This window comes from Vicugna pacos, chromosome 2 (assembly GCF_048564905.1).
Source record: "Vicugna pacos chromosome 2, VicPac4, whole genome shotgun sequence".
NCBI lineage: Eukaryota > Metazoa > Chordata > Mammalia > Artiodactyla > Camelidae > Vicugna > Vicugna pacos.
This window is the reverse complement of record NC_132988.1, coordinates 43660311-43672600: the sequence shown is the minus strand read 5'-3', so window position 1 is coordinate 43672600 and position 12290 is coordinate 43660311. Positions and strand designations below refer to the sequence as shown.

The following is a 12290-nucleotide window of genomic DNA, read 5'->3' as shown; positions in this document are numbered from 1 at the left end:
AAGTAAAGTATGGTATGTTTCCAAGAAAATCTATTTTAAAATTATTCTCCTAGCAAGAAACAAAATATCCATGTAAGAGTGGCTTAAACAATAAAGACATATAATTGCAAATGAAAAAAATTCTGGAAGTAGGTAGTTTCCAGTTGTGCACATTGGTTCACATTTTCTTCTAGGACCTAGGCTCTCTCTCTTTCTTTTCTGCCATCCTCAACATGCTTGGATGTCTTAGGACTCCCAGAGCTCCAAACATCTTGTCTTCACATAAATATGTTCAATGGAAGGACTGGAGCAAAAGAGTTCCTCCTCATAAGGTTCTGCCTTTCATGCTAAGAGGTCAGTTATCTCCACTTCCTCTCATAATCCAGAACTGGGTCACCCTGGATCATTCTGGGTTATAGTCTGGGTTGACCACTTGATCATTTGCCAACTAGGGTGAACTTGAATTCCTTTGACTGATTTGAGCCAATCGTGATACTCTGAGGCTGGAGTAAGAATCTCCCTTCCCTAGGATCAAGAATACCTTGATCCAAGCCCAGAACAAAACTGGTCTCTGTCAGCAGAGGAGTATCTGTTACAACATGTACACACACACACACACACACACACACACAAAGGTATTTACATTCCACTCAGAAGGTACAAAGACTGCTTGAAGCCTATCTATGAATCTTCTCCCACTCCACACCTATGCCCCAAATCAACTAGCTTTTGTCTTATGCATTTTTTGGTTAGTTATGTTATCTGAGTTATTTACTTCATTCATTTAACCAAAACTTATGATGTCCTTTCTATGTCTAAGTATATCGATTGTAGGAATAAAAATAAGTAATAATGATATATATCTTTGAGAAACTTACAGGTTTATGGGAGAGGCAGAATATAAATAGTAAATTACAATGCAGTAACCAATTTGAAAGAACTACCAGAAGCAATTTGCTTTTACTTAGCAGGGTCAACAATACACTTTCACCATCTTGCCTCAGAGCTATATTCCAATTCTCCTCTCTGCCCTAAGATAGTCTGTAAAGAACTTGATCATCTCAACATTCCACAAAACATCATAATTGATCCATTACTTTGATGGCATTGTGCTGATTGTATATGGTGAGAAAATTAGCCAGTACTGAGATGCCTTACTAAGATTCTTGTGAACTAGAGGATAAAAGATAAATTGTACAAAATTCAGGAGCCCACTCTAGTGCAGTTTCTGGAAGTCTAATAGTCTAGAGTATATTGAGATATTCCCTCTTGGTACAGCCATGGCACAAATTTAATAAAAATCTATTGATTTTATTACTTAATTTATCTTGGACTTATTTGCATTATACTATAATTTTAGCCAATTAATCTAATCATATAGACTACATTAGAAAGTTGCTTTTTCCAATCTAGGGAAGAGCAAATAAAACTTAACTGTTACCCCGTATAAATACGAGTATAAGTACTTCCCTTTAATTTACTGGTTCCTTTTTTTTAGTTTAATGGGATCATAGGTAAATGGATGAAGTACTTCTATTCAATAAATAGAAATAATTTTTTGAAAATTAATAGTTAAAATTGTAGGTTTTAAATTGTCTTTAGTACTTCCAAAATAATTTAATTTTTAATGTTTCTATAGTTTACATTTCACTAATCCTCAAAATCATAGGTTGTTCTTTAAAAAAAGTTAAATATTTTAGAAAATATTAAATTGTGGTCTATCATTTGTCTTATTTAATTAATTTTGTCAGTTGGTGACTCAAGAATTGAATTACTGAAATGAAAGCTGTGTCCTATTGGAATTTAGCTAAGGGTGAACATTAAAAGTTTATTTTGAATTATTTTTCTGATTGGCTTCTCTTAGGTATTTGGATTTGCTCAAGGACTCAAATCTTATTAAGACTCAGGATGTGTTTACAGTCATTCGCTATATCTCATACAACAGCTATGGGAAGTTTATGGCTTGGAATTGGATACAGCTCAACTGGGAATATCTAGTCGACAGGTGGGATGATCAAATAATGGTTTGTTGTTCTCCTTGATATCATCTATAAACTCTTCCTTTTTCTCTTTTCTGTACTTTCTCTGACATCTTTACAATATTTGAAATGGCATATTATCAGAGGTAAAGGATCAGGGTATTATCCTTCCAGGGAAGCAATACACTAGTTAATTTTACGCATAATTCCTCTTCTGGAAAGTAATGTTTCCAATTGACCTACAGAATTCTGAAATCTGGAAAGATGCCTAAATCACACTATTTTTGATTTGGTTAAAACAGGTTAATATAATTCTGCCTAATGTGCCAGCACCTAGCATAATACCAGGTACATGTTTCATTCTCAATTAATTTTTAATGAAAAGTAAATAAGAACTTCTAGACCTGTATTCACATTAGAACCCTATATCTTACTGAGTTTATATAGATAATAACTTTTACTTCCCTTAACCAGATAATTAAACTTTAAGTATTCTGAAACTTTCTTTAAAGGGAATTATATTTCCCAGGCAATGGCAGTTTTAAAATGAGAAATAGCAAGGACAAGAGATGAGCAAATTAGCTTAAGAGATGCTTTCCTATATTTCTTACTTCTTCAGCCCCGTACAGAAGAAATATTGGTACTCTTGGCCCTGATCCTCTAAATTTACTGCTTATTTCCATTAAAAAGGTTTTTCTTTGACAAAGTATAAAATAGAATATAAATTATATGTCCCAAATAAATGTGTAAACATTGACCAAAGACCTATACCACCTGTAATCCACACACCAGGAAATGGCTTCTGTCATCTCCTTCTAATCTCTCCTATCTCCCCATCAGCACCGCCTACTAGATAATGACCACCTTATCAGAAATACTAACTGCAAAGAAAACTTTTATTTCTACTCTATTTTCTACCCTACAACTCACCAGTGTGCCTTTATGTTCATTCACATTTCTTATCCTTCTGAGATCCAGATTATATCTCTAACTCTCAACCAAGACACCCTACATTGCTTTTTCTTATTTGTGATAAATTTTTGCCTCTTCTATTCTTGCAATGATTGAGTCAATCTATGAAGATTGATTGGCATGCTTGTGTGTGTGTGTGTGTGTGTGTGTGTGTGTGTGTGGTGTATATATATGTTGTTTTGTTTATCTGTTTATAATTGTTTCAATAAAATGTTTAGTTTAGAATTAAATCTACCTATTGAGAACATGTTATTTGGAGATAATAGTTCGCATTATGCAAGGTAGTATGAAAGATTTTGAAAGATATATGTCTAATGTTATGTACTGTATATTTTAATTGAAGACTATAAAACTTTTTTAGTATATGCAGCAAGAAACCTATGTAGATGAGTAACCATGCTTACTACAAAATTATTGTGAAAATATAAGTAAATAATTTTCTATTTTGTGTAATAAAATGAGCATTTCCTTATTGTTTATTAAACAGAATACTTCTCAAGGCCTACTTGAGTAACCCTGGTGTGATTTACTTCAAACAATTCATGTTTCATTTTTAAAAATTAGCTCATTGTTATACTTTTTAAAAAATTAAGAATTAGGAAAAACAGATGTTACATTGTCATGAAAGTCATGAATTGCTGGCCTTAAATTAATCTATTAGAATACTAAATTTTTTTCAAGAAAAATAATTGATAAGCTATTTCCAGTACTAGTTTCAAAACCCTCTCCCAAGGCTTTTAATATTTCTTCAGAGCCTAATGATCTAATTCTCATGAGGTATCATTTCAAATAGACTCAAACATAAAATGACATACTAACCACACATCAGACACAAAAAAACGCCTACTATTATTATGGTCAGTTTGAACAAATATCATTTCCCCATTAAAATTGGATACGACAGATTAAACAGAAATGAGCCAAGCATTTTCCAAATATTTCCACACTCTTAAACATTTTCCAGACTTCAGAATGAGTGGTTTTACTGCCTCTGTTTCTGAACAATTTATTGTCATCCCAAAATAAGTAAGCATGATTTTATATAAAGCTTTCGTTATGTGATTTTTATGATAGCAGATGGCCACATCACTAATGTCCTTTCTAGTTTGAGACTTCACCACAAAGCTCCAAAGATACTTCAGAAATTATTATTTGCTTTTATTTATTCCGCTAAACTCTTCCATGAAACTGTGAACTTGATAAGCCAGTATAGTGTGGTGTGATAAAGTCTGATTTTAATTTATGACTATGAATGAAAAATTAAGTCAATGGGATATGACTGAAATCATTTAACACTACCTCATAAACAAAATAATTTAATGAGCACTTAAAAGTTTTGTGCGCATCAAAATCATTTGTTTTGGATAACATAATAGTAGGTAAATACTAAGTTCAAGAAGATAATTTTATACAATTACTTTTCAAAATATTTAAGATATAATTAAATCCTTATTTTAGTTTTAGAAGTAATCAGTATGATAAATATACAGCATATTTCCTCTTAAATGGTATATTTTATATGATATTGGTTTCTTGGGATGAATATATTTTGTTTTTATATTTCTAGTATTTATACAGGCAGTTCAGTTGCAGTTTGTGTTCAGTATGTTCATTGCTAGTTTCTAAATATATTCTTTAATTTTTAGTCACAAAGAACAAAATAGAGGAGGAATATTATAGGAATTATAGAAAGTCACTGGAAAAATTGTTTTCTTACCTGTTACAACAGATTTTGTTTGAATCTATAGAATATCATTACAGAAACTTAGTATGATTTCCTTCTTTAAAGTCTCCATTTTCTTATTATAAAATGGGTATGTACTGTTTTGTACAAAATGCAGATAAGCAAAAATAAGGATACAAAAGTCACCTATAATTCCACAACCTAAAAATAATTCCTATTGTCTCATTGTTGTTTTCCCTTGGGTTATTTTTCTATGGCTGTTTATTTATTTACAGAAATGGAATCATATCAGGCATATGTTTTTATAACTGGCTTTTTTTTCCCACGTCATCCTGTATTGTATCTTGTGGATATCTTTTCATATCTTTAAGTATACTTCTTCAATGTTACTTTTAATGCTCAGTCATATTTCGATGTATAGATATATCTTACTTTATTTAGCCGATCTCCATCTGTTGGATAATAAAATTGTTTCAAACTTTCCACTGCATAAATAATGTATTGATGAATAACTTTGAAACTGAATCTCTTTGAAAGACCTTGACAATTTCCTTAGGATACAAATAATACTAAAATACTGCTATGTTAAAGGATGTGTTCATTTTTTCTGATAAATGTTGCAAAACTATCACCCAGAAAAAATTTGCTGTTAAGTTTGCCTATTTTTCCACCCCTTGCCAATACTCGGTGCTGTCATTTAAAAAACATCCTTACTAATTGAGTACATGAAAACTGATATCTCATTTTAAATTATAATTCTTTCATCCAGTAAATATTGTGGAGCATCTACTATGTGCTGGGCACAGCACTTGGCAGTGAACATACAATAGTATTCAAGGTAAATCAGATCTGATTCTCTGTCCTCAGTGTCCTTAGTGTTTAGTTATGGACATCAATATTAAGTAAATAGTCACACAAATACATGTATACTTAAAGCTGTAATAACTACACATAGAAGAGGTTCAGAGCACTGAAAGAGTTATGCAGAAACTAACCAAGTCAAGAGAAGTTGGAGGTTAAGGGCTTCCCTAAGCAAGTGATGACTGAGCTGAATTCTGAAGGACAGGCAGGAGTGAATTAGATGAACAGTAGTTGAAACATTCCTCTCTGAATGCCTACTATCAGAAAAGAGGAAAGATAAGGACCAAGGTTTTCAGGGTCACATCAAGATTTGGGCTTTTGTTCTAAGAGCAATTATTAGTCACTACAGGATTTAAGTAAGAAAGTAAAATAATCAATTGTACATCAAAAAGAAAGCTCTGGTGGTAAAGTATAAACTTAGATGAAGGCCAGAGTGAATCTGGGGAAAGCAATTAGAGAGCTATTGGAGTAGTCCCACAAAACAGTGGTAGATCGGACTATGGATGTGATGGTGCAGATGAAGAGACAAGGCAACATTCAGAACCTGGTAGATTAGAAATGGGAGACAAGCAAAGTGACTTCTAATATCTAGATTTCTAGAAAACATAAGGTTTATAGAAAGAGAACAATGAGTCCAGTTTGCTACATATGATGCCTTTGAGTCTCTTTTGAGATGTTAAAATGGAGATGGTTTCAAGGAAGTTACAGTCCCCTGTCAAATGCTGCTTAAGTTTTGATTAAATCCAAGACTTTAAAAAATGCCCACTTAAAAAATTTATCAGCATAACAACTACTGGTAACTCTAAAAAGAGTTTTTCAGTGGAGTGATGGGAAGCAGAACTCAAATTTAAGCAAATCAATATATCAGTAAGCAGTGAGATGACGGAAACAAGAAAAATAGAGAAGTCTCTTGAAGAATTTGACTATGGATGGGGAAGTGAGAAGAAGAATATTAAGAGTGATGCCAGATCAAGGCAGAGGATTATTTTTCCTTTTCTTTATGGAAGATATTTTAATATGTTTAATATACTTAGAAGCTGATGAAAAAGATCCAGTGATGAATGAGAGATTTAATGTGTAAGACAGAAAAAAAGATTTTTTAAAAAACAAAATTTTTGAGAAAGCAGGGGAGAAACAGCAACCAAAGCACAGACGATAGGAGGAAAACAGGTACATGTGTATGTCTGTAAGCTAAAAGATGTAGGAGCTACTATATTATTTTCTCTCTGAATTAGAAGGCAGGGTTATCTTTGTAGGGATGGAGGGAAGAGGGGGAATGTTTGGAAGCTGTAAGAGAGTGAAAACATTTTTAAAAAGCATTCAGAGAGGAAGAGAGTGAGTTGGCCAGAGTACTGAAGACTTGTCAGTGTAGAGGGCCCTTTTATGACTGATATCCATAAACTGATAGTGAAACAATACAGGGAAAGTTGGGTGACCTCCCTTGACAGAACGTGTCCACCTGGTACAAACAGTGGAAATGGGCAGTTGATTTCATTCCGAGCTGGAGTTTTGCTAGACACAAATTATTAAAATATAAGGGAGTTTTTAGGGCTTAGGAAAAAATGTTATTGACAATGACAGACCATGGAATCTAAACTATAGAAAGAAGTAAGTGAATGAAAAGGGAAGAGCTGATGATTCCGAAAAAAGTAGGAGTAGGGATGGTAAGGGGGCCAGAAATCCAGATAAAGTCAAAAAATGGCCATAGTGGAAACTGAAAGGGAAATTACATCATGGAGCATGCACAAATTAATCATCTTAGAGGCAGAGTATTTATGGATAATCACAAGGTATGACCATGGGAATTGGTGGCTGAGGTAGAATGGAGAAAATATCATTGGAATTGAGGAGGTCAAGAAACTAAGGAGCTAAGCTGTATATCACCACCAATGTGGACCTTGAAATCATGGCCTGGAGTAGAGCAGACCACCAGGAGCCAAGTGCCAACATGTATCATAAATGAGGTGAGGGGAAATAACCTGAAGGAACAGAGGTTCTTAAAGAGAGTGGAGGAATAATGATTTGGAATCCACAATGAGGAGCATGACCACACCACCTCCCTTTCTGACCTGGTGCTATGGAGGATGTGGGGAAATAAACATTCTCCAAATGAGTAGGAGTATTCCCTGTAAAGGAGTAGTCCAGAGGGCTGGGTGTAGGGCCTGAGAGGTTGGGGAGCTTTAGATGGCTAAGTCAGAGGTAAGGAGGTACAGACATTACAGAGGCAGTGTTGAGTATAGATGCCTGAGAGAATTATATTGTGGATAATGACTGATGCCAGTAAGTAAAGGGTAACAGCTTGCCTTAGACTTCCAAGAGAAGAAAGATAAAAAACAAAATGGATTTAAATTCAATGGTATGTGTGATAAGAGTAAGCATTGCATCTAGAACACTGAAATCATGGATAACTATTAGAACATTTCCTCTGTTTCAACTGGTACATTTTCTCTTTGTATTTCTTTTGCAAACTGCTGATTCATTCCTTTGCTAACTTCATGTTGGCATATTTCTCCCTGTTGCCAATCTATAAGGGTTCTTTATATAGGGAAAACATTTGCTCTTTTTACAACAAAATAATAAACTTTGACTTTTAATTTTATGGCACTGTTTTTAGAATAAAATTTTTAATGTGTCTGCAACAGACTTTATTGGGTTTTATCTTCATGATTTCTGCTTTTATGTAATAAATTTTAAATGTAAATGTTTTGTTTACCTCTTTATATACTGATATATTTTCTTTTATCCTTCTCCAACATTCCAACAGTAAGGTTTATACATAATTCTTGTGGTTGTTTTCCTTACACTGTGATTAGTCAGGATGAAGTTTTTGTCTGTATTACAATCATTTGTATTTTGGTCTATATGGAAATTTCTGATTCTTGCTCTTTAAGAGAGAAAATCCAAAAGGGACAGGAATAGAATATCATCTCTAAAGTGATATCTTTGCACTTAGCTTCAAGTGTCTTTGCTTGCCAGGCTCACACAGATTATAACTCCAAAAATGCAGGTAGCTAATAAAGCTTTTTGAAAACAGAATAAATACCCTATATTCAAATTTCTGTACCTTTACAATAAAGGTGATAAAGCTATTCTGCTGTAACAGAAAGAAAGAAATGCAGCAGCTTAAAGGACATATGTAATTATTTCTTCACTCAGGTTAGTCTCCTGAAGTGAACATTCTAAGCTGTTAGGGTAATTCTGCTCCATGTGGCCTAGGATTGTATTCTATCTGTGAGGCTGAAGCTTGGAGGAAGGGGAGAAAGAAAACAAGAAGTCCAAGCCAAGCAATTTCCCTTTATTTAAGCAAGAGGCAGAAGCTGAACATACCACTTCTGTTCACGTTCCACTGATAGTAACTGGGTCACCTGGCTGCATCTAGCTATGAGGAAGGCTGAGAAATGTAATCTGAGTGGGGTTCTCATGTGTGCAGGAGAAAAAGGAGAACAGATTTGAGGAATACAATAAGCAGTCTACCATATCTGGGAAAGTGGTGTGGACCTGTCTACAAAAATAAGTGTAGAATTTACTGAGAATTTATCCTGAATAGAATTAAATTAGATACTTTACTTCCTGTGCTTTCCTTTCTTTGAAAATTACTTAAAAACAAACAAACAAACAAAAACCCTGCACAATAAAAAGGAATGTCTGCATCTATAAAAATGATTTAAAGTTCTGGGCACTTATATTCCCTTTTACTCCCCTAAATTTCTCTTCAGATATACAATCAATGACAGAAACCTTGGCCGGATTGTCACGATAGCAGAGCCATTCAACACTGAACTACAGCTCTGGCAGGTATGAACATAAATTCCTCTATGCTTGTCTAGGAAGGAAGAGAATTTTTTTTCAAATAGAAATGGTATTGTCTCTATTCAGATCCCAGAAGACAAGGAGAAAGAAATAATTCTTATCCCTAATGAAATGTACACCTGTTTTTTTTCTAAACTGAAAAAAACTCAAATAACCAAGAAACAAAGTTCAAAAGCTGAGAAAGGTGAGGCCACAAGACCATTCAGTTTACCAAAACATGAATGCTTAACTCTCCCCTTTTCTGGTAAATGTAACTCCAGAATAGGCTAGTCAAGGTTTAATTCCTTTCAGAATTCATAATTTTGGAATTTCAAAACTAAACCCAAATCTTTCAGATTTCTAATATCTCAATTTCCAAGGGAATGGGGGAATGTTCATTAATGTTGGACAAATAGAGACTGCATGAATTTTCAACATCTGTGTATTAGATATTGGAATATTAACATTCTTCTGTGTGTTAAGAAACAAAACCTTATTATTGTAAAAAGCAAATGCTACTATAGTTGAGTTTGGGGGAGGGTTGCAGAGGGAAGAGGTAAAACAGAACCAAGTTTAACAGAGGTTTTTTTCATGAGTCCTTAATAAGTGAACTGAAAATATATGAAAATACTGCAGACTCATGAAGTGAAAGGCTAAGCAAAGCCTTCATTCCACAGACCAGAGTTTCCAGGGAACACATTGGGGAACATGCAGAAAACAGAGAAACCAGCAGAAGCAGACAGGGCATACTGGCCACCAGTGTGCTGCTCTCCTTCCCCAATATGTCAGGGCCTCTTTTGCTTGATTAGCGTGCTGCCAGGTGGCCAAAAGCTGTGAGTGATGATTGCTAATCTGAGAGATGGGCTAAATGATGCACCAGAAGATATATCTCCATGTTGTGCCGTGATACTGAATTTCCTGGGAAGAAGGAAACAAATCCAGAGCGTAAATAAAATTCTTGAAGAATAATTGGGCTTAAAATTACATTCTTAATTATTCCCTTCTCTTTTACAGATAAAGAGCTTTTTCGAAAGATATCCAGAAGCTGGAGCAGGAGAAAAACCTAGGGAGCAAGTGCTGGAAACAGTGAAAAACAATATCGAGTGGCTAAAGCAAAACAGAGACACCATAAGAGATTGGTTTTTTGATTTATCTTGAATGGTTAATGTGTTTCAAATGTCATATTTTAATTTTGTGAATCTATTGTTTCTCCTATTAAATATGTGGTGGCCTAATTCACAAGCACTATGAAGAAAGTCTTATCCATAGACACTGCTTTTGCTAAGTACTATGTTTATATGTCTTGCAAAGCTGTTAAATTGTTCCTCTTTGTTTATGAAGGAAGATACCAATAGAGTAGTTAATGTACTCAGGGATTTCTTCTAAGTGTACTTCATAGGAAATTCTTTACAAACTGAAGAGAATTTAATAGCCATTTTAATGTCTTTAAATAGCATTCTTTGTATCTTAAATCTGTGAAAATAGAACAATTTGGTCTTAGCTTTACATTTTTAGTACCAAAGAAACACCACTTAATCTTCTCTCTTGATTGATTTTTAAAGTTTAAATACCAGTACTTGAGGGACCAATATTACCATCTTAATCTTTATTTTATTATTCAGAATTACAAAGATTTAATATCATTGAATTCACATATATTTCACTCCTTTAAACCCTATCAAAGTAACCTAGGCTTAAATTTTACTCAAGGATTGCATGAATTAGCCAAAGAAATGCCTGACTGCTGCCTTTGTTCTTATAAAAACCAACAAAAGAATTCTCCTCTCCTTTTTAAAATAAATCTGAATGATTACCTTAAAAAAACCACATTGTTTCCCAGTGTCACTTTACTCTCGAAAAATAATGACTGTAGCATTCTCCAAACAATTTAGCAGGAAGCAAATAAGATTCAAGAACCTAGCCTTTTTCATGGTTGGTACTCTGTCATGGTGCTCCATTCCCTACAAAGCTCCTTCAAATAAGCTATGAAATTAGGGAGAAGATAGTGCTTAACTCTGCTCCATGGATTTTAGAGGAAAAAGGCTAAATAATTGGAAACTGGTCAGGAAAGGGAGAAAGCTGATTATTCCATAAAACTAAATGGAATTAGAATTTAGCTATGAACTAACAGAGACATCTAAATATGAAAATGAGGAAACCTATGGATGTCGCCAACATGACTCTGCATATCTGAGGATATATCTTCTTATATATAACTTTTTGTATAAACCCTTAGATCCTAATCCATACAGAAAAGCACTGGTCAAATTTATATTCGTGACTTGATTAAAGACATCAATTCTGTAGAAGCTGGTGGCAAGAGTGTGTTTAATATGGCACTTGACGCCTAGTGGATCCACAATACGAGTCCAGTAGGAAGAAAAGATGATAAATGAAACTATGCTCCAATCCGCTGTCTCTAGAAAATCTAAAATAATTTGGGACTTTCAGAAGTATAAGATAATTTAAGATTGGTTTGAAAATAATTAAAGCACATGGGAACAATCAAAATCTTAGCTTTGACTTTACAAAAAATGTGCCCTAATCAAGGACTCCAAAATTTTGTAAACTTTCCTAATGCTGTCTCTTAATCACTTCTCAATCCACATAGCCAAAAAGGCAAATTTAAATGTAGACTGAGGGGAAAAAAGATTTTAAAAAGAAGAAATTTTCAGACTAAAGCTTTTAAAATGTTATTTTTGAATTACTTCAGAAGAAAATATACATTAACACCATAAATCATCAGGAAAACCCATTATCCTCATGGGTTTTAACACCCTAACTTCAAATTAACCACAATCAAAACCAACACTTGAAGTCTATGTATTGTTTCAAGTGGACAAATAAGGAAGTGGGATGGCTTATCCTCCTGCTTTTTGTAATAAATAAATTCTTAAAAGAAAAATGTAAGTTTGAGGGGGATGGTAAATAAAACAGATTTCAACTTGCCTACAAGTCACTCCATTTCATTCCATTTTAGCACTAAAACTGGGAATGAATGTGAAAAAGAGCTGTGCACACTTTGT

The 12290-nt window shown here is 33.8% G+C and overlaps 1 protein-coding gene across 1 annotated transcript in view; it reads left to right on the top strand.

Annotated features, from left to right (window-relative positions):
* Nucleotides 1-10880, top strand: part of ENPEP (glutamyl aminopeptidase) — a 75230-nt gene extending 64350 nt beyond the window's left edge. Inside the window, exons 18-20 of the mRNA XM_006212039.3 lie at nucleotides 1844-1984; nucleotides 9192-9270; nucleotides 10279-10880. Coding sequence (XP_006212101.1) covers nucleotides 1844-1984; nucleotides 9192-9270; nucleotides 10279-10422 — 364 coding nt within the window. The 3' untranslated portion in view covers nucleotides 10423-10880. The remainder of the gene's footprint in view (nucleotides 1-1843; nucleotides 1985-9191; nucleotides 9271-10278) is intronic.
* Nucleotides 10881-12290: the final 1410 nt, after the last annotated feature.